Source organism: Podarcis muralis, chromosome 1 (assembly GCF_964188315.1).
Source record: "Podarcis muralis chromosome 1, rPodMur119.hap1.1, whole genome shotgun sequence".
Taxonomy (NCBI): Eukaryota; Metazoa; Chordata; class Lepidosauria; order Squamata; family Lacertidae; genus Podarcis; species Podarcis muralis.
The window spans coordinates 71,668,598-71,692,393 of record NC_135655.1 but is presented as its reverse complement, the minus strand read 5'-3'; the positions used below and the strand labels follow the sequence as shown (position 1 = coordinate 71,692,393).

General features: G+C 42.7%; 1 protein-coding gene across 1 annotated transcript in view; it reads right to left on the bottom strand.

Moving 5' to 3' along the window:
• The window catches only part of OTOG (otogelin), a 106,268-nt gene that overhangs the window by 46,678 nt on the left and 35,794 nt on the right, over positions 1-23,796 (bottom strand). Inside the window, exons 24-33 of the mRNA XM_028732722.2 lie at positions 22,467-22,574; positions 19,111-19,249; positions 18,696-18,830; positions 17,109-17,255; positions 16,556-16,675; positions 15,660-15,776; positions 8,667-8,823; positions 7,417-7,443; positions 4,438-4,605; positions 733-1,011 (exon numbers count right to left, since the gene is read on the bottom strand). Coding sequence (XP_028588555.2) covers positions 733-1,011; positions 4,438-4,605; positions 7,417-7,443; positions 8,667-8,823; positions 15,660-15,776; positions 16,556-16,675; positions 17,109-17,255; positions 18,696-18,830; positions 19,111-19,249; positions 22,467-22,574 — 1,397 coding nt within the window. The remainder of the gene's footprint in view (positions 1-732; positions 1,012-4,437; positions 4,606-7,416; positions 7,444-8,666; positions 8,824-15,659; positions 15,777-16,555; positions 16,676-17,108; positions 17,256-18,695; positions 18,831-19,110; positions 19,250-22,466; positions 22,575-23,796) is intronic.

Genomic DNA, 23,796 nt, shown 5'->3' with positions numbered 1-23,796 from the left:
GCTTTCATATCTAAATTAAAATTATTTTGATTCTCGAAGACATCATGTTGCCATAACACCAATCTATTCCAATTAAAAGTATATATTTTGGACATTTGCCATTACAAGGTTTTCATGGTGCACAGTTAACAATTGGAAATTAAACTGCCAAAAGAATTCTTCCAAAAGAAGCACACTCAGGAAAAACAGTGGGTTTTAGGTTGGGACAGATGACAACAACCACATACTCAAGAGGTAATTAAGAGAACTAACCCAAATAGAGAATATATAGTCGGTAAACAAAAAGCAGCTTATCTGACCTGATTATGTAGTTCAGACCAGCAAATGAGAGTTTCAGTGAGAGTAACGGGTTAACACTAAAGAATTTCAGTGCATGTGCCTACAAAACAGCTGGTTGTGAACTTCTGGTCTGCGTGCACATGATCTCATTTTACATTTCAAGCTAGAGAAGAAAAGAGGAAGGGAATGGCGCTTGATTTGTAATAAAATTGAACATTATATTGCTAGCTGGATGAAGTTATATTCTGAACCTGGTAAAACTAAAGGAACTAATTTAAACTACAGAAATATCACACTCACAAGCAATTCAGCACCAGGATGCTGTGTTTTAAATTGATCGGTCATTTATGAGAACTCCTATCAGGCATTGCATGATAAAAGATGATATCATACAAAGGATGCCAAAATCAAGTTTGAAAATGTAGCCACCACAATTCATATTCAAATACTTACCAACAAGTTTGAAAAGTGTAGCAAGTCTGAATGCCTCAGAGTGGCGATATTTAACAATATTCACAGAAGCAGCAGAAATGTGGATGAAGGCTCCTGGCACTGCAAATGACTCAAAGGAGCTATATCCTGAAAGCCATGTGTTTTTGTGGATGGCAAACATCGATCTGTTTTGAAAATGTTCACTTCTTTCCCACTTGGCGAGAACCAAGGTATTGTTGGAAGCTAAATGAAGAAAATAATTTGGTCTGTCAGCTGATTCAAATGAAGCCAGGTTTGGATCTGGAAAACAAACAGCAATAACAAAAAATAATTACCTGAGCTGAGCAGAGGGGTTTTGTTTTGTTTTGTTTTGTTTTGTTTTGTTTTGTTTTGTTTTGTTTTGAGATTGCCTCCAGCACACTACACTGTTTTGACTGTTTTTACACTTTTTAAAAGCACAGGCAGGTTCTGCTAGACTCAGCTTAGCCCAAAGCGACTATACTATCTCAAACTATCTTTAGGCATTGAAGAGGCAGCAAGCCTAGTAGAAGGGACTGTGGGGGTGCCTGTTTAGTTTGATGTTGAAAAACACAGAGTTCTTCTACAATCACTGTGCCGAGGCATTTCTTATGAAGCAGGCGGCCTTTTAGCCATGTCAAGTTTCCTTGCACCTCAGAATACTAAATTGTGCAGGGAGTCTTCACACACAGAACAGATACATGCTTCGGGAGTTATTTGCCCATGTGATAACAGAAAAAGTGGTGAAAATCATGTGACTTTGGGGACAAGGCTAAATACTGGGGTGGGGATGTGTCAAATCTGTCTGTACTGTGAATAACGAAACAGATTGGCTTGATTTAGGGCAGTCTTTCATGCTGCTGAGTTGGATAGCACCATTAACAAGGGGGAGGGTATAGGTGGATCATGATAGCCGTTGCACTTACTTTTCTGAACTTTGGCAGGTTTCTTACCCAGGGACACCTTCCTCATGTCACCAATTTCTAAACTGATTATTATTATTATTATTTATTATTATTATTATTATTATTATTATTATTATTGGTGGGCATATGTAAAGTGCTAGGGGAGGAATGTGATTTCTACTTTCCCAGTCCAAAATAACAGAGTCTGCCTTTGTGGGAGAACTGGTGCAACTATCTTTCTGAAAACTGGTGGGCTTCATCCTCTCAGGAGGAGGTTGCTATATCTTCAGTTTGCATCTAAAAAATATAGTAAAAAATAAAAAACAGACATTAAATAAATAAATAAATAAATAAATAAATAAATGTTTTCTGCATGAAAACCCCAGGATGACTCAGCCTGAAATCTGGAGTGGCTTCTTTGCCTTCAAATTCATCCATTTATGTGAAAAGGAAAAAGCTATAGCCATTTTTAGATCTCCCATTATAGTCAAAGGAGAGAAAAAATAACACCTCTGGTTTAAGAGATCATATTTGGACCAGAATAATGAGTCAAATCAGAATGACATAGATCAGATCCAAAACAGATCAGGCTGCTTCTAAATGCTATGGATACAAGGCGGATCTTGTGGCCGCTGCACACTCCTGTTAAGTACATGACTGAATAGGGCTATTGTTGTAAACAGAGGAGTTTCTGAAACTATAGACTGAGGAATTTCGAAACACTACATTTTTCAGAGAACATTCTAATTCCATAAGACAAATGGTGTTTAACAAGTTACATTTTTCATTAAACTCGCTCTCCCCAATGCCCAGGAAATACCTCCCACCAAACCCTTATTCACAAAAATATGAAGAAAGCAACATTTCTACTGTAGGTTCTTGTTTTTCAGTTTTTTCCTCATCAATTGGCCACCTTATCCCAGAAAACATGTCCGTAACAGGCAATTCTATGCGTTAGCCATATTTTTACTCTGGAATTTTCAACGGGTCTTCAAAATACAGAGACGCTGAGAGCAGATTTAATTGTAGGGCAAAGTAACGCTCACTAAAAGGGTGACAGAACTGAGACTCAGATGAGCATCTGTTGTTCCAAATATTATTTCGCTGTACATTGTGTTATTTTGCTTAAAATAACCATAAAACTACTGTAAAATCAACTGTCCCCCCTCAGGGCTGGATAATGTTTCTTTAAAAATCCTGCAGAGAGAACAAATAATCTCTGTTAAACAGATGTTGTGTGATGCACAGTTCATTACTCGGGAATACTGTCTAATTTTCCAAGATGACAACATTTATTGTGTGAATCATAATTGCACCAAAGGAACTGACGTTTTCTTCCATACACACAGTAGCGAGAAAACTGGCAATACCAGTGTAAACTACCAATAGCTAATTCTTGTAACAATTTCATTAAGTTTCAATAAGCATTGGTGAACTCCAAGAGTCACCTCAGACAATGCACATGGAAGGGCGTGAGAGTGTATCTGCCCTTCTCTGACCACCTAGCATAATTGGCCCACATGAAGATATTGTGGGACAGCCACATAAAGCCATAACATATAAATAAAGTCTGCATATGTGAACATCCGTATGCTAATTTCATGAAGATGATTTCCCGATAAAATCCAGCAATGCAGATGTCCACTGAAGGAAAGGGGATGTTTTGCAATCCACTTCACAACTTTGAACAGTGGGTCACTTCAATTTGGCACTTTGAACTTTCACCTCAGCAGGAACTCAAATAAGAGTTTTGCTTCAGAAGATTCAATACTTTGTCAGATCGATAATAATGGGCAAATAAACAAATGGCTTTCATTTTCTTATGTTGGATGCCATTTACACAATTTTTAACAATATGCTTCCTTAATCTTTCCTTTATTGCACTACTATCTTCTTTTAGTTATTTCAATAACAGTTTTAGATTTTGATATTTTTTTTAAAGTACCATTTACTCCACAGACAACATTGGCTTGTTTGCTTTCTCATTTCTAAATAAGGAAGCAAAAATTATTTTTTTAAAAAAAAATTAAATTTAAAAAATGGTTGAAGAAAATATATTTGTAAAGTACAAATAACCACACATTCAATTCTAAAGTGGAGTAGATATCTGGCTAAGCAACTATCAAGAAACTCCAAAATCATCTCTCACATCATTCACACATCACTCACTTTTTTCTGTTATCTGATTGCTCACTCACGCATGTTTTAAAAACTCAAATAATGAAAGGTGGTGTTGGAAGTAATCCTAAAAACCTCTTTACACTTGTGGTTTCCCACTTAACTACAGTCCCACCACCTGCCAACCAACCATAATGTGAACTCAGCTGACCTAACCATTTGTACCTCACTAATTCTACAGCTGGCTGCCTGTTTCCAGACTTCCTCCCATGCTTTTCTACCTCTGTTCCTGCCACAGGGAAGATAAGGACTGCTGGGTCTACAAATTTGTTGATCTGAAAAGCTGAAGTGTCAGACTATTTATAAATCAGCAATCACCCTGTAAAGATCCACTCATTAGATAGAGATTTTGGCAGACAGCCTTCTTGTTGAGAACCTACTGATAGATGTAGAGTGAGGTTTAATGCTCCTTCTACAAAACTTCCTACATTCTGATGCAGCCAGAACCCATGCTGCCTACTAAGGAAGGACTGCCTTGCTGGGGGGGGGGGCGGACATTGAAAAAGGATATGAAAATAATACCATTTCCCCATTGTTTGTGTCTGGTACATAAAAGAAAGATGCATCTGAAATGAGCATTGCCTTTGCTAATTTTCTAGATATTTTACAGCGACAGTGAGTTTACCATGTGCTTTTGGCTTATACAGTCCCGATGTCAGCATAAAGTGTACTGCATCTCCAGGAGCAATAGCATCTCCTCTTGCTGGAAAAACAGAACCATCCAGCAGCTTGGCTCCAATTGCAATTTCTCTGTCCAAGAAGCTGACCAGCTTGTAGGGGCCCTTTCCCAGAACTGTCAAGAGAAGGCAAGGTTACATTTCCTGTTGAATGCCACAAATGCTTGTATCGCACATGTTTATTGGTCAGTTTGTACAGTGGCAAAGAAAACACCACCATCAAATGACATCATCAGAACTATGAGTCACGTAAAAGCTGTTAGAGATGTGCAATGTTTGCAAGCTCAGCTTCAAAAATGGTTTCAACCTTTTCTCCCTCTGTCAGGAGGAAAGTATCCACGTTAGAGTTCTTCCCTATGTTAAAGCCCAGTGCTCATATAGGGGGTGGTGGGGAAACCCCTGGAAACAATCATTTCCACCGCAAACACAAACATTATTAAAGCGGGCTGCTAGTGTATAAATGCATTGGGTACAATTCGAGGGCAAGAGTCGGACCCTGCAGGCAGGGCGGGTCACCAACGGTTTTATGAAAAGCTTGGGCTTGTGGAAAGATTGTCAACCACCTCCCAAAGCTAGTAGGGACCAAGGGTTGGGCTTGTGCATATATCTGGATTTTGGCAATAACATTCTGTTGTTTCTCCTGAGCCTGAGACCTAAAGGAGAAGGGACTTGCTCTAGAGATTTATGTACCCTAAAGGACATTTTATTTGAGCTCCTAGGATCTTTGTGATGAAGAGTTGAAAGGACGGGGCGTGGATAATTTGCTTCAGACAGCATGAATCATCTGGGGCTAATTTGTCCCACCCATCCCGCTAACTGTGAAATAATTTCACAGCACCCCAGATACATATCACAATAGCTAACTTAAGTCCAGCATGCAGACCTTTATCAAATTAAAATGCAGAGGGTGATATCCAATATTAAGTCATACGCTTAGTGGACCCATTGAAATCAATGGACCTAAGTAACTTTAGTCCATTATTTCAGAGCACCTATAATTTATGCAGACATCCCCAAAGATGTTACATGAAAAAACAGGGACCAAATCTGATGTACTATTGCAGACCCAGGCTAGCACCGTGATCAGGCCCAGTGTTGTCAACATAATGACAGTGATACTGGTTTGGGATCCATCAGAGACCAGATCAACTCAGCCCCACCCCAGATTGAGCCCCATGCCCAGATTCGGGGAGAGGGGGTGTTCCACAGACTCCTGATGGTGGGAGCAGCAACCAATGGCCTTCCCACCTGCCTGCATGTTCAGTGAGGAGAAGGGGGGCCAACAGTGGCTGTTTTAGCAGGGAAAGCTGAGCAGAGAGACACCTCCACTCATTCCAAGCTACTGCAGCCTGCTGTAAAGGGCATTTGGATTGCTCAGTAAGTACTATAAATCAAAATGTATAGTGAATTCTGTAAAAAGCATGCAGCTTATCAATAAAAATGTACTTCCAGACTATCACAAGGCAGGATGTAATTGAAAATCACTAATATATGCAAAATAATGAATTGGATCTGAATGTCCCGTCCTCTAATGGAAAGTGTCTTCCTCCAATGGGAAACCTGAAGGAAGGACTTTTTCCATTGACAGAAGGAAGTCTTTGGATCGAACCCAGTATATTCAAGCAATATTGAATCAAAATTCATGGCAACTAAAATACTACCTAAGATTTATTAGTTCTGCCTTGCCACTAATCTGGAGGGAAAGATGAAGACAAGTGGATGATAGTTTACCACTTGCTAAGCCTTTCCTATCCCTTCAGAGGGAAGTGGAGCTGGTACTTAGTGCCCATCCTGTCTGGTACACAACAAAAGAAGACCTTAGACCATCACTGTAGTTTTATTGCACGCATTCATATGTTTAGAACAATATCAATACTATCTGAGGAAAACTCAAAAGAAGTATTAAAAGAATGGAAAACTAAAACAATTTCAACCTGACGTTTTTAGATCCCCGCCCCCATTACTCTATATATCTAAAATACATAAATATGCCAAACATGGATATGGATATGGATATGGATACGGAGTCATACCCTTTTAGCTATATAAGAAAGTGTACAAGATGAAAGTGTCAAGTGATGCGTTGTTGATTTCTTACACCAATAATGAATCTGAATATAGTAATAACAGCCAGGGAGAGACTAACAATTATCAAAACTTGCAAATTAGCTCCCTCTTGAGGCCCTTCAGGGGGAAAAACACAGAGCATATCTCTGGGAATTGCACATTACATCTGAACATTTTCTGCTGCAAGATGGGAAATGCAACTATTTTATTTTATTTTGTTTATTTTTGTAGAAGTAGTAGTAACAAACAGTGGTACAAATAGTAGTAACTAGTAATTCTAAGATATGGAATCATGATGCAGCAGTATTAGACGGTACAGTATTAAACATGATACTTGATAAAATTTGATAGTAAATATTAGGTAAATAACAGGAGAGGCAGAAGGAGGCAAAAATCTGGATTTGGCCATTCTTAACTGTTTTATGACCATTCCAGGAAAGATGCACCTGTACCAAATCTTGAAGTCATATCCAAATGGCAAGTGCAGGTCTCTATCTCACAGAAAGCTTTCAAGTGCTGAGGCACACAGAGGAGGAACAAGGATGGTAATCTACTACATATTTTTATTACCTTCATACTCTCCTTTGCCTTAGAAATACTGTTCAGAATGTGAGATATTAGATGGAGAGTGCAGGAGTGCAACTCGCTCTCAAATGTATGGAATAATTATGTGGATCAGATATAAATTTGATCCACATTTGATCCTGGTATACATTTCAAGGTTAATCAGAACCGTACCTGTATGTTTAAACAGTAATGAATGCTGCTTTGAGAAAACTGGATATGAAGTTGTTATTTTATTAAAAGTGGACAGAAAAATACTGAACTGTTTTATCATCAGTTCCCCATGATTTGCTTACCTTTATTGATATATTCACAATCATAAGCTAAAAGGAAAGGAAAGGAAACAGTGAGCAATATAAATCTGGAACACAACTAGCAGTATATTCTATATACAAATGGGCATATTTGCACAATCACATTCCATTTCTATTCAGACTGGGAAGAGAAATTAAGACTGGCAAATTAATTAAAAACTCACATACTACTGACTAATAAAACTGATACAGAATGAAGTATCAGCTGCAATGAGCAGATGCTTATCCTTGTGTGACCTCTAGTGGATAGGAATAAGCTTGGTCACACATCTTTGTACATCTTTCCTGCAGAGAGATGAGAAATTGATATGAATACAACAGCTTTTGCATCTTCTAGAGGAAATGCATAATGCCCAGCTTTGAACTTAACTTTAAAAGACCAGAAAGAAATCTGAATCATTCACACTTCTTGTAAAGGTAAAGGGACCCCTGACCATTAGGTCCAGTCATGACCAACTCTGGGGTTGCAGCGCTCATCTCACTTTATTGGCTGAGGGAGCAGGCATACAGCTTCCGAGTCATGTGGCCAGCATGACTAAGCCACTTCTGGCGAACCAGAGCAGCGCACGGCAACACTGTTTACCTTACCACCGGGGTGGTACCTATTTATCTACTTGCACTTTGACGTGCTTTCGAACTGCTAGGTTGCAAGAGCAGGGACCAAGCAACGGGAGCTCACCCAGTTGGGGGATTCGAACCGCCGACCTTCTGATCGGCAAGCCCTAGGCTCTGTGGTTTAACTCACAGAGCCACCCGCGTCCCTCACACTTCTTGTACTTCTGCTTAAATGGGGGGAAAGGTAGAGCTTTTTGCCTTCACTACCAGTTGAGAGAATTCTTTAAGCACCAATACTCCTTCGACACAACAACGTCCCGCTAAGCCTGGATCTCACTGCAGGGAGGATGGCCCACTTAACTAGGATGACCAGCAGAGATTGAGTGGTTTGTAAATTCTAAAGAAAGACAGCAGAAGAGATAAACTTCTAGACTGCCATAACTCAACAGGAGTTGATTGGCACTGGAATTGATTGAAAACCTGGCTTCGGAGTAAAAAGGCTACAGAACAGGGTATCAGTTCAATTTTTCTTCTGCAAAAGGAATAAGAAATCCATAAATGCCTAGATTTTCTCACTAGCAAATCAGTAATGCATGCATTGCAGTAGTTAAAGCTGGGTGCGGACACAGATTCTTCCATTCTATTTCAGCATGCAAATAATATTTAAGCATACTTACGACACAATCTCGGAGATCTCCAGTCTACTGTAACTCCTTGTTGACAACACTGATGTGCATAGGCTGAAACACTTGTGCAGAAACACTCACAATCCCCTCCCTGGTTACAACCACATGTGTCTGTCAAACAGTTTGAATAAAACCAGGTGACATCAACCTGAAGAAGATAATTATTACTGTAACATATCATTACCTACACAAACATTGGCAACCGTGTTTTCAGCACAGAGCCACAGATATCTCAAAAGTTCCAAAGGATTCTGGCATGCAGCATTTACTGTTGATTTATATTAAACAAGTTCATCATTATGTCCTTTCATATATGCCCTGTTGTTTTGCAACATTTGACACTCCTAGCCTTCAAAGGTAATCAAGGCACTGGGCTTTCATAAGAACAGGGTCCTACAGTCCTTCTCCCTACCTTCCCAAAGCCTAGTTAGCACTTTTCCAGCTTTGGGAAAGAAATAGGAGGACTCCAGGACCCTGCCAGAGCCTCATGCCTCCTTACCAAAGTTTCTATATTGTAAACAAGAAAATAAATATGAACTAATATGTGGGATTTATTGGCCTCCTAACATTTATATACAACATTTATGATAGTTAAAACTGGCACAGATTTAACAATTAAATAATCTTGTTCTTTTCTTCCCTGTGCCACAATTTGGTAATACCTTGTTCCTGGCATTATCAATTCATCAGTCAATCATGCTACACCATTGTACTGTGCTATACAGTGGATGCTCGGGTTGCGAACGTGATCCATGCGGGAGGCACGTTCGCAACCTGCAGGGTTCGCAACCCACAGCGCCGCATCTACGCATGTGCGGCTCACAATTCGGCACTTTTGCGCATGCACAGTAACCCGTTCCGGTACTTTTGGGTTCAGTGCGGTGCGCAACCTGAAAATGCACAACCTGAAGTGTCTGTAACCCGAGGTATGACTGTATATTGGTACTAATGCTGTTATATCTGATTGCTGCAAACATAAATCATTTCACAGTTAAGATTACTCTATGTTGGGAACATCTTTCTTGCAGTTTGAAATATACTCAGTCGCAAAGTGATTTCATGCTCTTTATTCAGCTCATAGTGGTGAGGAGGAATGAATGAATGTCCCCTTAAAGTATCTGCTTTATATACATTATTTACACAATGGGCTGCACATGATTGGCTAATTCCGGAATTCTACTGTAAGTCAATAAGGTTGTGGATTCACTTCTATCTGGAGCATGATTGGGTAGTTCCTGCCAACCAATCATACTGCTGCATTGTTCTAGGACCAATCAGACTGCTGCATTCTGAATCCTATTGTTCTAGGACCAATCAGACTGCTGCCTTTTGGATCCTATTGTTCTCAGTACATAACACCCCTCCCCTCTAAGTTCCAGTCCTGCCTGGGAGGTCGCATTCATAGTCCTCAAGGTACGCCGGCGGCCTACGTGTGCGTTGCGGCCTGGGGTGTTCCCTGGTCCGGGGTTCAGGTTCTGGCTCGTGTTCCAAGGATGCTGGCTGTGATGGGGCTGTTTGGTCTGGCGCAACCGGCCCGCTCAGTCTTGGTTCTGGTTCTGGTGTCCTTTCAGCCTCACGGGTCCTCTCTGTATTTACTGATTCTGCCTCTCCTGCTGGCCCCTCGTGCTCTATGGCCCTCACTGCCCCTCTGTTCCCTTGGGACTCCTCTGCCCTTTCCTCCTCCTGGTTTTCTCCTGGGAATCGTCGCCGTATCTGGTCGCAGTGGCGGCGCCAGCATTGCCCCCATCCGTTAGCACCTCGTACGACACGGGGCCAGTGACCCTGGTGACTGTGGCGGGTACCCATGCTGGGCCTGCCCCAAAATTCTTTGCGTACACTGGGTCCTGAGCCTCGAAAGTCCGGGGGTTCTTGCCTTCCCCCACCACTACCTCATCCTGAGCTCTATCAGGGTGAAGGCGGTCCAATCTGATTGCAAGGCGCCGACCCATTAGTAGTTCAGCGGGGCTCCGGCCAGTCGTTGAGCTGGGGGTGCTGTGCTGTGCTAGAAGGAATGTGGCAAGGCGGTACTCCCAATCCCCTTGCGTCATGCGGCGAAGGGTGTCCTCGGTGGTCCGCACCATGCGTTCTGCTTGGCCATTGGTGGCAGGGTGGAATGGCGCCGAACGGATGTGGCGGATGGCGTTCTGCGCTGTGAAGGTTTGGAATTCTCCTGACGTAAATGCAGTCCCGTTGTCTGAGACGAGAGTATCAGGGAGCCCGTGGGTTGCAAACAGCCTGCGTAGTACCCGGATGGCTGAAGACGTAGAAGTGGACGGTACCAGTGCGACTTCCAGCCATTTGGTGTAGGAGTCCACCACTATGAAGAATGTTTTCCCCTGAAAGGTGCCAGCGAAGTCCACATGCAGGCGTGACCATGGTGCTCGGGCGGACTCCCAGGACTGGACTGGGGCCCTTGGGGGATCTGGGCGGGATTCTTGGCAGGCCTGGCAGTGTTTGACCCAGGCCTCTATCTCTCCGTCGATCCCCGGGCACCACACATAACTCCGGGCAAGGGCCTTCATTCTTACTACCCCTGGGTGTGTCTCGTGTAGGGCTGTGAGGACCCTTTTGCGGAGGGGCTGGGGAACAATGACCCTGCTTCCCCATAACAGGCACCCCTTGTGGGCCGACAGTTCATGTTTGCGGGTTGTATAGCCGGTGAATTCTGGCCCGGGGCTGCTGCTGGGCCATCCCCTCCACACCCAGTCCAGGACCCGGGAGATGACCCTATCTTTCTTGGAATGGTGTGCAACTTCTTGTGCCTGAATGGGGCAGTCGGGAAGCAGCTCCAGGCTCATAACCTCTTGTGCAGGTGCTGGGTCGGGGCCTGCTGAGGGTGTCCGCATGGCCCATCGCCTTCCCTGGACGGTGAATCAGTGCATAATGGTAGCTGGCAAGGAAAATTGACCACCTGAGGACGCGAGGAGACAGCACTTGGGGGGTCTGCTTTTCAGGGGCAAACAAGCCAAGCAACGGCTTGTGGTCAGTCACCACGGCGAAGGGCCGCCCGTACAAGAAATCATGGAATTTTTTTACTCCCTTCACGATTGCCAGACCCTCCTTGTCGATTTGCGAGTAGTTCCGCTCGGTTGCGTTGAGTGTCTGGGAAAAGTATGCCACTGGTACCTCTCTTCCATCTGGGAGTTGGTGTCCTAGGACAGCGCCGATGCCATAGGGCGAGGCGTCGCATGCTAGCACCACCGGGAGCCTCTCATCGAAGTGTGCCAAGACCGAGTTTGAGACAAGCAAGTCCTTGACTGCCTGGAATGCGGCCTCCTGGCGTTGGCCCCACACCCAAGGGGCCCGCTTGTCCAGGAGTCTGTGTAGGGGCTCCGCTACCGCCGCCTTGTGGGGAAGGAAGGAATGGTAAAAGTTCAATAGTCCCAAGAAGGCCTGAAGTTCAGTCTTGTTCTTGGGCGCTGGGGCATCACAAATGGCCCGTACCTTGTCCCCAGTCGGGTGGACCCCTTCTGCGTCCACCATAAATCCCAGAAAGTCCACCTGAGGCACTCCTAGTAGACATTTTTCCCGCTTCACCTTGAGACCTGCCGTCTGGAAACGGTGCAGAACGGTGCGGAGGCGGTCCTCAAACTCCTCTGGTGTGGGCCCGGCAATCAACACATCATCGAAGAAGGGGGTGACGCCAGGAATCCCTTTAAGGAGCGAGTCCATTAGATTCTGGAATATGCCTGGTGCCACACTGACACCGAATTGCAGCCGCTTTACTCTGAACGCTCCTCTGTGCGTCACAATCGTCTGTGCCTCTGCTGTGGCCTCATCTACTGGCAGCTGTTGATATGCTTGGGCCAAGTCCAGCTTGCCAAAAATTTTCGACCCAGCCAGGGTGGCAAGAACATGGCTGACCACTGGCACTGGGTATGCATGAGCCGTGAGGGCCTTGTTTATGGTACATTTGTAGTCTGCGCAAATGCGGACCGAACCATTAGGCTTGACGGGTGTGACGATTGGGGTTTCCCAGGGGGCATTAGGCACCGGCTCCAGCACTCCTTGCTCCATGAGCCGGTCCAATTTCTCGTCTATACGGGGTTTCAGGGCGAACGGGATCCGGCGGGCCTTGAGCCTGACCGGTCGTACTGCGGGGTCAAGCTGTAGAGCAATGGGGGGCCCATATACTGTCCCAATTTCCCATTGAAAACCCCTGGAAATTCCTTGCATATGGCGTCCACGTCCACTTGTAAGCTGTTGTGGTTCACCCCGGTGATGGCTAGCCCCAGTGGTCCAAACCATGCCAATCCTAGTAAGCTAATGTAGGGGCCCTTGACCACAAGCAAGTCCAGTTGCCGCGTCCGCCCTCGGTATTGCACCCTGAAGGTCCCCACCCCCATTGTGGGGACCTTACGTTTCTGGAAGTCCCGGAGGGTGAATGGGGCCGGCCTGAGTTTGGGACCCCCAGTAGGACACAGTTTCCTTAAGGTCCTTGCCGAGATTATGGATAGAGTTGAACCCGTGTCAAGCTCCATGCGGCATGGGGCCCCCTCTATCTGTACGTCAACATAAATTTTCTCTACGTTGGGGTGGGGCAACTGGTATACCTGGAAGTCCGTGAGCTCTGTCGAGTTGCCTTGGTGCGTTGGGCCCCTGGACCTGGGGCTCTTGGATTGGTCGTCTGATGCCTGGCGTCGGGTGGGCTGAGCCCTACACACCCGGGCGATGTGTCCCGATTTTCTGCACTGCCTGCACTCTGCGTTGCGGAAACGGCAGGTCCTCCTCTCGTGACTTTCTCCACAGCTTGCGCAGTTCCCTCCTTCTCGTCGAGGCAGTTGTGGTATGTGGGCTGCTTGAGTGCGCTGCTGTACTCGGTGCACCTCCTCCCTGTCGGATCCTGAGTCGTCGGTGAGGTCTTCGTGGTGGACCCTCGATTGGGACAGCTGGCTCGGCCGTGTCTCTTGCGTCGACCTCTCAGCAGCTTCCATTGCCAGGGCCTCCTCCAGAGCAACCTGGAACGTTAGGTCCTTCTTAGCGTAGAGGCGTCGTTGATGCTTCTCATCCTTCAGGCCACCGACGAGGCGGTCACGAAGCATGTTCTCCAGCTCTGAGAAGTTGCAGAAGTTGCAGAACCGGGCGGCTTGGCGGAGAGAGGTCACAAACCCAGTTATGGTTTCCCCAGGGGCTTGCCGCTTTGCATAGAAGGCATTTCGACGAGCCACCACTGAGGGCTGTGGCGAAAAGTGCCCCTTCAGCTGTTCCATTATTGTTTTGTATGGAACAGTAGCGACGTCTTCAGGCGCAAGGAGAGCCCGGGCGATTTCAAACGTCTCCTCTCCGCAGACGCTGAAGAATATCGCCCTCTTCTTGGGGTCTTCTTCGTCGGTGACCCCTTTGGCTTCTAGGAGGAAGGTGGAACGGGAGGCGTACGCTTCCCAGTCTCCAGATGCTGGGTTGAACGGCGAGAAGCTGTTGTCGGTTGCCATTCTGAGTTCCTTGTGTCCGGAGCTGAAGCCTGGATACACGGTGCGAGGCAGCGGTGCGGCAGGTGGCGGTGCTGCGGTGCTGTGTGTGGCAGTCAGCTCAGCGGGATCCCACCTTCATCGCCAGTGAAATATACTCAGTCGCAAAGTGGGAAAGAAATAGGAGGACTCCAGGACCCTGCCAGAGCCTCATGCCTCCTTACCAAAGTTTCTATATTGTAAACAAGAAAATAAATATGAACTAATATGTGGGATTTATTGGCCTCCTAACATTTATATACAACATTTATGATAGTTAAAACTGGCACAGATTTAACAATTAAATAATCTTGTTCTTTTCTTCCCTGTGCCACAATTTGGTAATACCTTGTTCCTGGCATTATCAATTCATCAGTCAATCATGCTACACCATTGTACTGTGCTATACAGTGGATGCTCGGGTTGCGAACGTGATCCATGCGGGAGGCACGTTCGCAACCTGCAGGGTTCGCAACCCACAGCGCCGCATCTACGCATGTGCGGCTCACAATTCGGCACTTTTGCGCATGCACAGTAACCCGTTCCGGTACTTTTGGGTTCAGTGCGGTGCGCAACCTGAAAATGCACAACCTGAAGTGTCTGTAACCCGAGGTATGACTGTATATTGGTACTAATGCTGTTATATCTGATTGCTGCAAACATAAATCATTTCACAGTTAAGATTACTCTATGTTGGGAACATCTTTCTTGCAGTTTGAAATATACTCAGTCGCAAAGTGATTTCATGCTCTTTATTCAGCTCATAGTGGTGAGGAGGAATGAATGAATGTCCCCTTAAAGTATCTGCTTTATATACATTATTTACACAATGGGCTGCACATGATTGGCTAATTCCGGAATTCTACTGTAAGCCAATCAGGTTGTGGATTCACTTCTATCTGGAGCATGATTGGGTAGTTCCTGCCAACCAATCATACTGCTGCATTGTTCTAGGACCAATCAGACTGCTGCATTCTGAATCCTATTGTTCTAGGACCAATCAGACTGCTGCCTTTTGGATCCTATTGTTCTCAGTACATAACACAGTTCAAAAAACAGCAGTAACTGGTAGTAATTGCTCAGGATCGTGGAATGAGAAGAGAGGAAAATAATTGCTTCACCTAATTGCTTCAGGTGAAGACTGCACACTCTGTCAGCACAATGTGATCGCTGCCAGCAGGCTTGGACTTCACCAAGATAATGTAGAAACACTTTTTATGTGAATTGATGTCTTTATATTGGTAGGTGAGCATGCAGTGCCACAATTTGTGTTCAGACACTGGTTGTATGAAAACACAAATTCCAGATGGGGACTTCAAACTCATTAGTGTTCCTGAATGGTCAGTCTTACAGGTAGCCATATAGAACCCAGTTAGCATAGTCACTGTGGTTGTTCTTCCTGTCCATCCTAAATGCAACAGACTTTATGATCAAACTGTAAATGCAGGATCAGAGTTCTACATTATTCTAATATGGAATTCAGGAGCTATACATTAAAAACCTTAAGAATTATCACTATGCATGAGCAGCTACTTACCACTGGATGGCAAGACTCAAATATTTCACTTAAGAGTATTCCACATTCTTTCTTGGCAAATGGTTCTCTGAGTGGATTTAAAATGCATGGATGCCGAATGTCAGAGCTGTCAACACACTGAATCCAAAAGCAAAATAATCAACCAGGAGAACATTTTCTTACAAGCAGTATGGTTTTCTAACTTTTAAAATAACCAAGAAGTGTAACATACACTAGGTTCTCTCTCTCTCTCTCTCTCTCTCTCTCTCTTTCTATGTGTGTGTAGCACAGCTGTTCTGAACAGCACACTGACTGTCCCCCATGCATAAACACCTATAACCACAGAAGAATTCACCATGTCTAACTGTCTATAATATGTACAGAGTATTTTCTTACCAGTCCCTAAAGTAAGATGACTATCAGTATGCTGCCCATTCTGATTTAACCAGTCACCAGGAGTTGGGATATGGACTCATGCAAACACACACACACACACACACACACACACACACACACACATTAAGAGGCATGGATATACCTTTAAAAGCCTACTTTTTTGGTCATGTTGCTCCCCTTATTCCTCCCTGGCCCCATGTACTGAGAGTGGCATATTACTGCTATATGTTTGCCAAAGGGAGTGTGCTGATGGTTGGAAAATCCAACTTAGGTATCATAAAGCTTCTGAAAGTGCCTCTATTGTCATTATTTTAAAAGAGCTACATTGGGGTTTGAATAAAAACAAAGTTACACAATAGTACAAACAATGTAATACTTTTAAAATTATAGTTTTTAAACCATTGTTTAGCACTACTATTCAGAACATGAAAGCCAGTAACATACAGTGCAGTTGGTGCTTGATTTTAAATGATAAAGAACTATGTAGTGAAATAGACTGAGTGACCACTCCAATTATTTACCTCTACAGCTGCCCAGCTACTTCCAAATTCTTGTGCATTTGTTAACTCAAAATTTTCTGGAGTTCTCATTTCATTTATTGTTTTTGAATCAAAATTTCCACATAATCCTGTCAGCACACCCTAAAAAGAAGGCAAAGTTATTATGACCAGCTAGTGGCATTTTGTTTTCTAATCAAAAGTCCTGTAGAAAAATCTCTGTTACCAAAGGCATATAATCAAGTGCCCAGTAGTGCCCTTCAAATATTCTTAGACTACAACTCTCAATATTTATGACTATTGGTTGTATATTGGACAATATATGACTGTATTTCACCCTAGATATGGCAATGCTCATTATTTACTACAATATTTCATTTATACAATAAATCTAAGCTTCTTAATATGTTAAATATACGACTCATTCTAGCCAAAGCCAAACCCTTGGAAATCCCATTGACTTCAACTAGACTGTTAAGTATAATGCTAAATCTCTCCAAGAAAAATGAATGGGGTTTCAAAGTGCTTAACTGTAACTACATCATACCTATAATTAGATGAGGCAATGTGCTCTTACCTGCCATTGAGGTCCTATCTCTACATGAACAGTTGTTCTTTGATCCCACATTACTGTGATGTGTTCATTGGGAAAGTGAACAAGTGTGAAAAAACCAGCTTTCCATATATGCACTTGCTGCAGTTTGTCTAGGTAACTCAATGGACTCTGTTAGGAAAAGCCAGCCCACACATATTTATTCATTTAAAGCATTCTTATACCATTTCATTAATATATATCACAGCAATACAATATCCAGTGGGATGGCAGTAAGTGTACTGAATACTAGTGGTAAGGTTTAACATAGAATGAAAGCATAGTGTTGTTTATGCATGCTGTAAAGCTATCACCGTAAGGGCCATCATCCAAGAAGTCACAAAGTGATCACAGATAGCTGTGGCATCATCAAAAGGGCCTCGTCTGCTCATCTCAGTGCATGGGCAGATCTATATGGGAGAAGGCACTTTCTCAAAGTAGGATGCCCCAGCAGCTTGTTAAAAGGTAAAGGTAAGGTAAAGGTACCCCTGCCAGTACGGGCCAGTCTTGACAGACTCTAGGGTTGTGCGCTCATCTCACTCTAGAGGCCGGGAGCCAGCGCTGTCCGCAGACACTTCCGGGTCACGTGGCCAGCGTGACGAAGCTGCTCTGGCCAACCGGCACCAGAGCAGCACACGGAAACGCTGTTTACCTTCCCGCTATAAAGCGGTACCTATTTATCTACTTGCACTTAATCGTGCTTTCGAACTGCTAGGTGGGCAGGAGCTGGGACCGAACGACGGGAGCTCACCCCGCCGTGGGGATTTGAACCGCCGACCATGCGATCGGCAAGTCCTAGGCGCTGAGGTTTTACCCACAGCGCCACCCGCGTCCCACTAGCAGCTTGTTACAGGTTATTTATTAAGGGTTTATGTGCTCGTGGTGGGTTGCTTCAGTGAACTGCCACACAGCTGCATTCTGTACCAGCTGCAGCTTTAAGGGCAACCCCACATATTGTGTGTTGCATCAATCCAGTCTCATGGTTATTAATACATGGATCACTGTAAAAGTTAAGATAAAGGACTCCTGGCTGATTAAGTCCAGTCAAAGGCGACTATGGAGTGCTGTGCTCATCACACAATAAAAGTTTGTGTAAACTACATTTAGAAGAACTTCAGTGTCTTCTGAACATCTCTCTAGGTTAATATTATTTAATATATGGGCCTGTTTTTTCAAAAGATGTGACGTTTCTTGGCTTGAAACCATTGTTTAAATTATGCATGCTTAGAGGTTGCTTTGTACATATGTCTAATGTGCAGGGTCCATTTTGCATTTTTTCTGCATGCTGCTTATCACCTTGCTTCACACACACACACACACCAGCAAATCCATCATGTGATGTCAGGTGCAAGCATGTGCAGTGCAAAACACAAAGGCACTGAAGGGGAAAATATGTATATGTGTACCAGAGCTGGCTCAAGCACAAGGCAAATTGAGGCAGTAGTCAGGTGTGGGAGAAGAGGGTGGCAAACATTTGTATGCTTGCAGGGTTGGTGAGCAGAGCAAGCAGGGGCAGCAGTCCCTAGTACAGTTATACCTATGTGTCTTTCCTTCTGCAGTGCTAGAGCTTACCGGATCTCCAGTGTCATCGTCAAATATTATGAATGATTTTCCAATGTTAATGAAAATATACTTTCTGCAAATGATCCCAGTGTTAAAGCAATTCACGTTTTCTATGATGATCGATATACTAGTAATTGAGGAACTCTGCAGAAGGGGGGGAAAGCAGCTGGTTGTAACTTGTTGACATTTGATGAAAACCGGTCTAATATGTCCAATTCTCCAGCCTCTCTGATCCCACCCCTTAATGATATCTCTCTCTGGCTCTGAAGATAGAACTCACACAGAGATGGCTGGCAGCAGGTAAAAAAATGCCACCAGTCTTACTTTTTAATGCAAGCTTTATTCAACTTAAAATTTAGAATAAGTAGTATGTTGTTTTTTTTAGAAAAAGGCAAAACAAAACAAAAAACCCTCAAAATCTTACCTTAACCAGGTAAACCTTACAATTCCCAATGTAATCAAAGGAAAGTCCATCGAAAGTTCTGTAATGGCGGTCTCCATATGTAGTACACATTGATGGGCAAGGATGGAAAGTGCATTCAAATGACCCATGATAGCAGATGCTGGTGATGGTGATGGTGGAAAGAAAATCAAGAGATATAATTTCCAAAGTAATTGTAATTATCAATGCACAAATAAGTCTTCTGTGAAAGCAAAATGCATTGCCACTCCTCCTGATCCAGAAATCCAGTTCGGACACAAAGTTGTTGCACATGCAACCAATCCATACATTTCAGTGAATGGATAAGATGCACATGCATAAAGCAATGTGTGTGAATTCTGCTTCTGGGCCCAGATTGCTGGACCTAACTGAATGCTGCAGTGCCAGACAACAAAAACCTCATAGCATTCCACTTTGGGAAGAATAAAAATGTTTGCTGATTCCATGTGAAATTATATAATCATCTGAATTATAATATATTGTAACACTAAACTGAATACATTTAAAGTAAAAACTCAAAATGAAAAGTAGGAAATAAATGAAACTACCTGAAAATATTACAAAAAAATCATAGAACTGTATCCAATTACATAATAGATCACATAACAGATCCATGGAAATAATGGTCATGGCTAACTTGGCTCCATTAATGTCACTGGATCTGCTCTGAGCATGACTTAGTCTGATACAACTAATACAAAATATCAAAAATAAATGCCACATTGAAAAATAGATATACAGAGGTATTGTGAAGGTGTTGTTGTTTTTTAAATCTACACATGTATTTATAAAAATGAAATACAATTAGTCCAGTTTCATTAACACATACAGTTATACATTCACGGGATATCCATTAATAACAAATTCTATTCTTATTCAGTGTGATGTTAGTCTAATATCCATTTCAGCATCAACCTGAGATATGAACAATAATCAATAAGACATATTTACTATAGGAAGATTCATTACTCGGAGAGACAATGCCCCCGTGATTCTGGACAAATAGAAACAATAGAGCATGTGCTTCTCCAAAGCCTATATTATAGACACATCTGTATTAGCCTCATCTTCCCACTACTCCATACGTAGCCAGGGCGCACAGGATAATTCTATACCTCCCTGCTGATTTCAGATGCCAACCTTGCTACAACATACAATGTTGCTAGGTTCTGCAAAGCAGCATTCAAAATTCATTGGTTGATGACCTGCACCACAAACTAGATTTAATGAACACTCATATCAGAGTGCTTTGTAAATTGATAGTGATAGCCTCTTATATACTAACCTTTTATGCTCTTCCACATCCATTTAATGCTCCTAACCCTTCTTTTAGCTTCTTTTAGCTTCTTATAGCCTTTTATATATACCTTCTGTTTTAATAATTTTAGCTCTCCAAAACATTTTACAGATTTTAAATGATTGTACCCCACCCTACTTATGCTGGCCTATGACCGTAATAAAGATTTGATTAATTGATAAATATTTACATTCTACCAAACTCACCTTGAGTATCTTGTAAAACATATTGGGAAAAGCATATCGCACTATTACAAGCATTCTATTCATGCAAGCTTGTCAGACAAAATTATCCCCCATCCCCCTACATGCTGTTTTGGGAGTTCTCCTGACCCCCTCAAGCCAAATTGGGAGGAGAGGGCACAACGGGTAAGACCCTTTGACCCTTGCGCTGGGCTTTCACTGATAGAGCTTGTTAGGTGAATCCTGCCCACTGAGCTTTCTTCTATAAGCAACGTGGATATTGCTAGCATATTGGTGGATAATTGGAAGTTTATACTGTGGTGAAGATTCACTTCTTGACAAGATCAGAAAATAAATACTAATGATCTAATTATCCTCTTGCCTGTTATATTATTAATGACTGGGTTTAGACTTCTCAATGAATACACTATGCTGTTTCAGAATTACAGCAAGCCGTTCATGACATCCTCTACAGGGAACGAATTTTTGTGTGTGCAAACAATTAGTGAAAGTTAAAAGTGTACAGGCCTTGGGGACCAAGGGAGGTAACACGGGGTCACTTTACCTTCCTGCCAAGTAGAGATGGCTTGTAAGTCGCTTCACCAGTCGGCCAAAGGGCTACAAATGTCTTCTAGAGCAGATACTGAGAACCTGACAAGAGGCAGAGGCAGTCAGTCAGCACAAGGCTGGATTGGGCAAAGACATCCAGACAAGGCATTGACTAGTGCTGACTGGACCAGCCTGGATTACTTTAGGCCCTATAGAGTGGTGCAGGCCCAGTGGTAACCAGATGGAACAAATTAGCCAAACTGGTCAAAAGGGGTTAAGATACTGTTAAGATACAGAGTTGTGGTTGCAACACTCTGTAATACTTCTGCTATCAGTCTAGATGATGGGAAGAAGAGGCATAAGATAGGGTATTATCTCCAAGATTTTAGCTGTCACACATTTAGCTGTCACTGGTTCAGAAAAATGGGTGGATAGTGAAGGACCTTGCTTAAGAACTGCTATATGAGTATAAACCACTGTTAAGCAAATGATGCTGTAACAGGATTTGTTTATTTGGGTTTTAGTCCAAATATGAAAAAGACAAGGAGAAAATAAGGTGATTTATGAAAGGAGACTAAGACACATCTTTAAAATATGTATGGAAGTGGGAACTAATCTAGGGAAGGTAGTTAATATTGTGTTTAGATGTTAAGGGAAAACTATACATCACAGGCTAATTAATGCAATAGTCCCCCTATGACTTCGTTTTTAGAAAAAAGTGAAGCAGCTTTGAAAGGAAGGCGTTTGGCAGAAGCGGGTGCTTCACAATAATGGTGGAATAGTGTGATATGATAGTGTGATTACCTGACCTCCCAGCAGCTGAGTCTCTGCTGCTAACTGGGAGAGAGAAGTGTATGAGCAAGGAGACAGGAATGTCAGTGCAGTGCAAATGAACCAGAAGGAGTGCTAGATTGGCTCTGTCAGTGCATTTGCAATGTGCTGTCCTTCCCACCACCTTGCCTTGTCCCCTCCCTCCAAGTAAGTAGGAGTGACTGCTGTCAGAAGGTCAGTTGTCACCGCATCATCTTTCACAGGTGCTTCACCTTTCCCCGACTCCAAATCAGTCCTCTGGAGTTATTCCACTAATTAATTTATAATTTTTTACCCATAGCTATCCATCATTTTCCCAATGCATAATTTGGTTATTAAGAACTATTTTAAGATGGTTATTTTAAAAAAAAAACACACTTAAATGCCGGTATATGCATTTAAATACTGAAATAGGAAAAAAACAAAACAGCAATTCAGAACCAGAATAGTATAGTTGCATTTATAACATGAGATTTTATTTTTTTAAAGTTTCTACTCACCATGTATGGCAGGAAGAAATTACTTTATCCCCAGGAAAGTACTCTTTGCCTTTCCAAGAACATGGGCATTCATCTGGCTTGAAACATGCATCACCATGTTTAACAAGGCTATAAAAAACATCAAATAGAAACGCATTGTCAATTATATTTTTAAATGTATGTAAATTTGAAGAAACGGTGTGCATACATATATTCCTGGTGTTACTGAATAATTCAACTGAGCATGGGTGGGGGCATATACTTGTGAAACAGAGCATTGATGCCACAGTCACGATCAGACAGGTACCCATGATGTAAGCATTGCTATTACTTTTGCCCTAGTTTTGACACTTGAGGTGTTTAAGAACATGTCTTATTTCTCTGACTGTAAACCATTTAAACCTATTTTTAATATTGTGTTTTAATGCTGTTACTTGCCCTGAAACCTTAGGATGAAGGGTGGGAAATAATAGTTACTACGATTACCAGCTAAAAGTGTTTTAAAATATGCTCTCCCTCACCAAGATATATCATTTCAATTACTCTTTTCCAAAACATTAATTAAACACTGCATTTTGTTGCTGGTTTAACCTAAGTCACCTAAGCTTTTCTGCGATAAAAAAAGAATTTAACAAATTTGCAGTAATAATTCCCCCTCCCTCATCTAGCATCTTCTACAGTCGTCTAGAAAAGTCCTCTAGACTAGAAAAAAAGTTAGCCAGCGAACATTTCAAGTATTGGTACTGGATAATTAGTGCCAGGATAACAAATACATCTTTTTACAAAGTCTTTGGCATGATGACTGTTTTGGTCAATGTCTAGACATAAATGCAACCTAAGATTTCACAGGAACATTTTTATAAAAAGATGAATCACTCTTTTGTAAACTGTGGAGCAATAATAGCCAAAGCTTTCCTGAGTGTGTTTGCTTTCTCTAATTTTACAAGTTATCTAGAAAATGTTTACCGAGAAGGCAGTAACTTTTTCCGAAAAACAACATTTATATTAAACTTTAAAACTATAATTTTATTTAAAGCCTGTTGGGAGTTGCTGTACCATTTCAAGTTCTGTGTCACTTTCTTGGATGGATAGTGAACTACAAAGCTGAAAATTCCCACTGGTTTAAGCTACCAACTAAGTAGGCCACATTTAGAGACAAAGAGCATCACTTTGACAAGGTGAGAGCAAAGTGCAAGTTTCATGTCTGTAATATTACCCTGCATAAAACAAGTGTTAACAGCTTTCTCTCTTGGAAAGCCAAGCAGCCAGATTGGTTACAATGATCTAAGAACTCAAAAAAACAAAACAAAATGCCATTTTGACATTTTGGCAGGTGGTCTCCACACCTCAA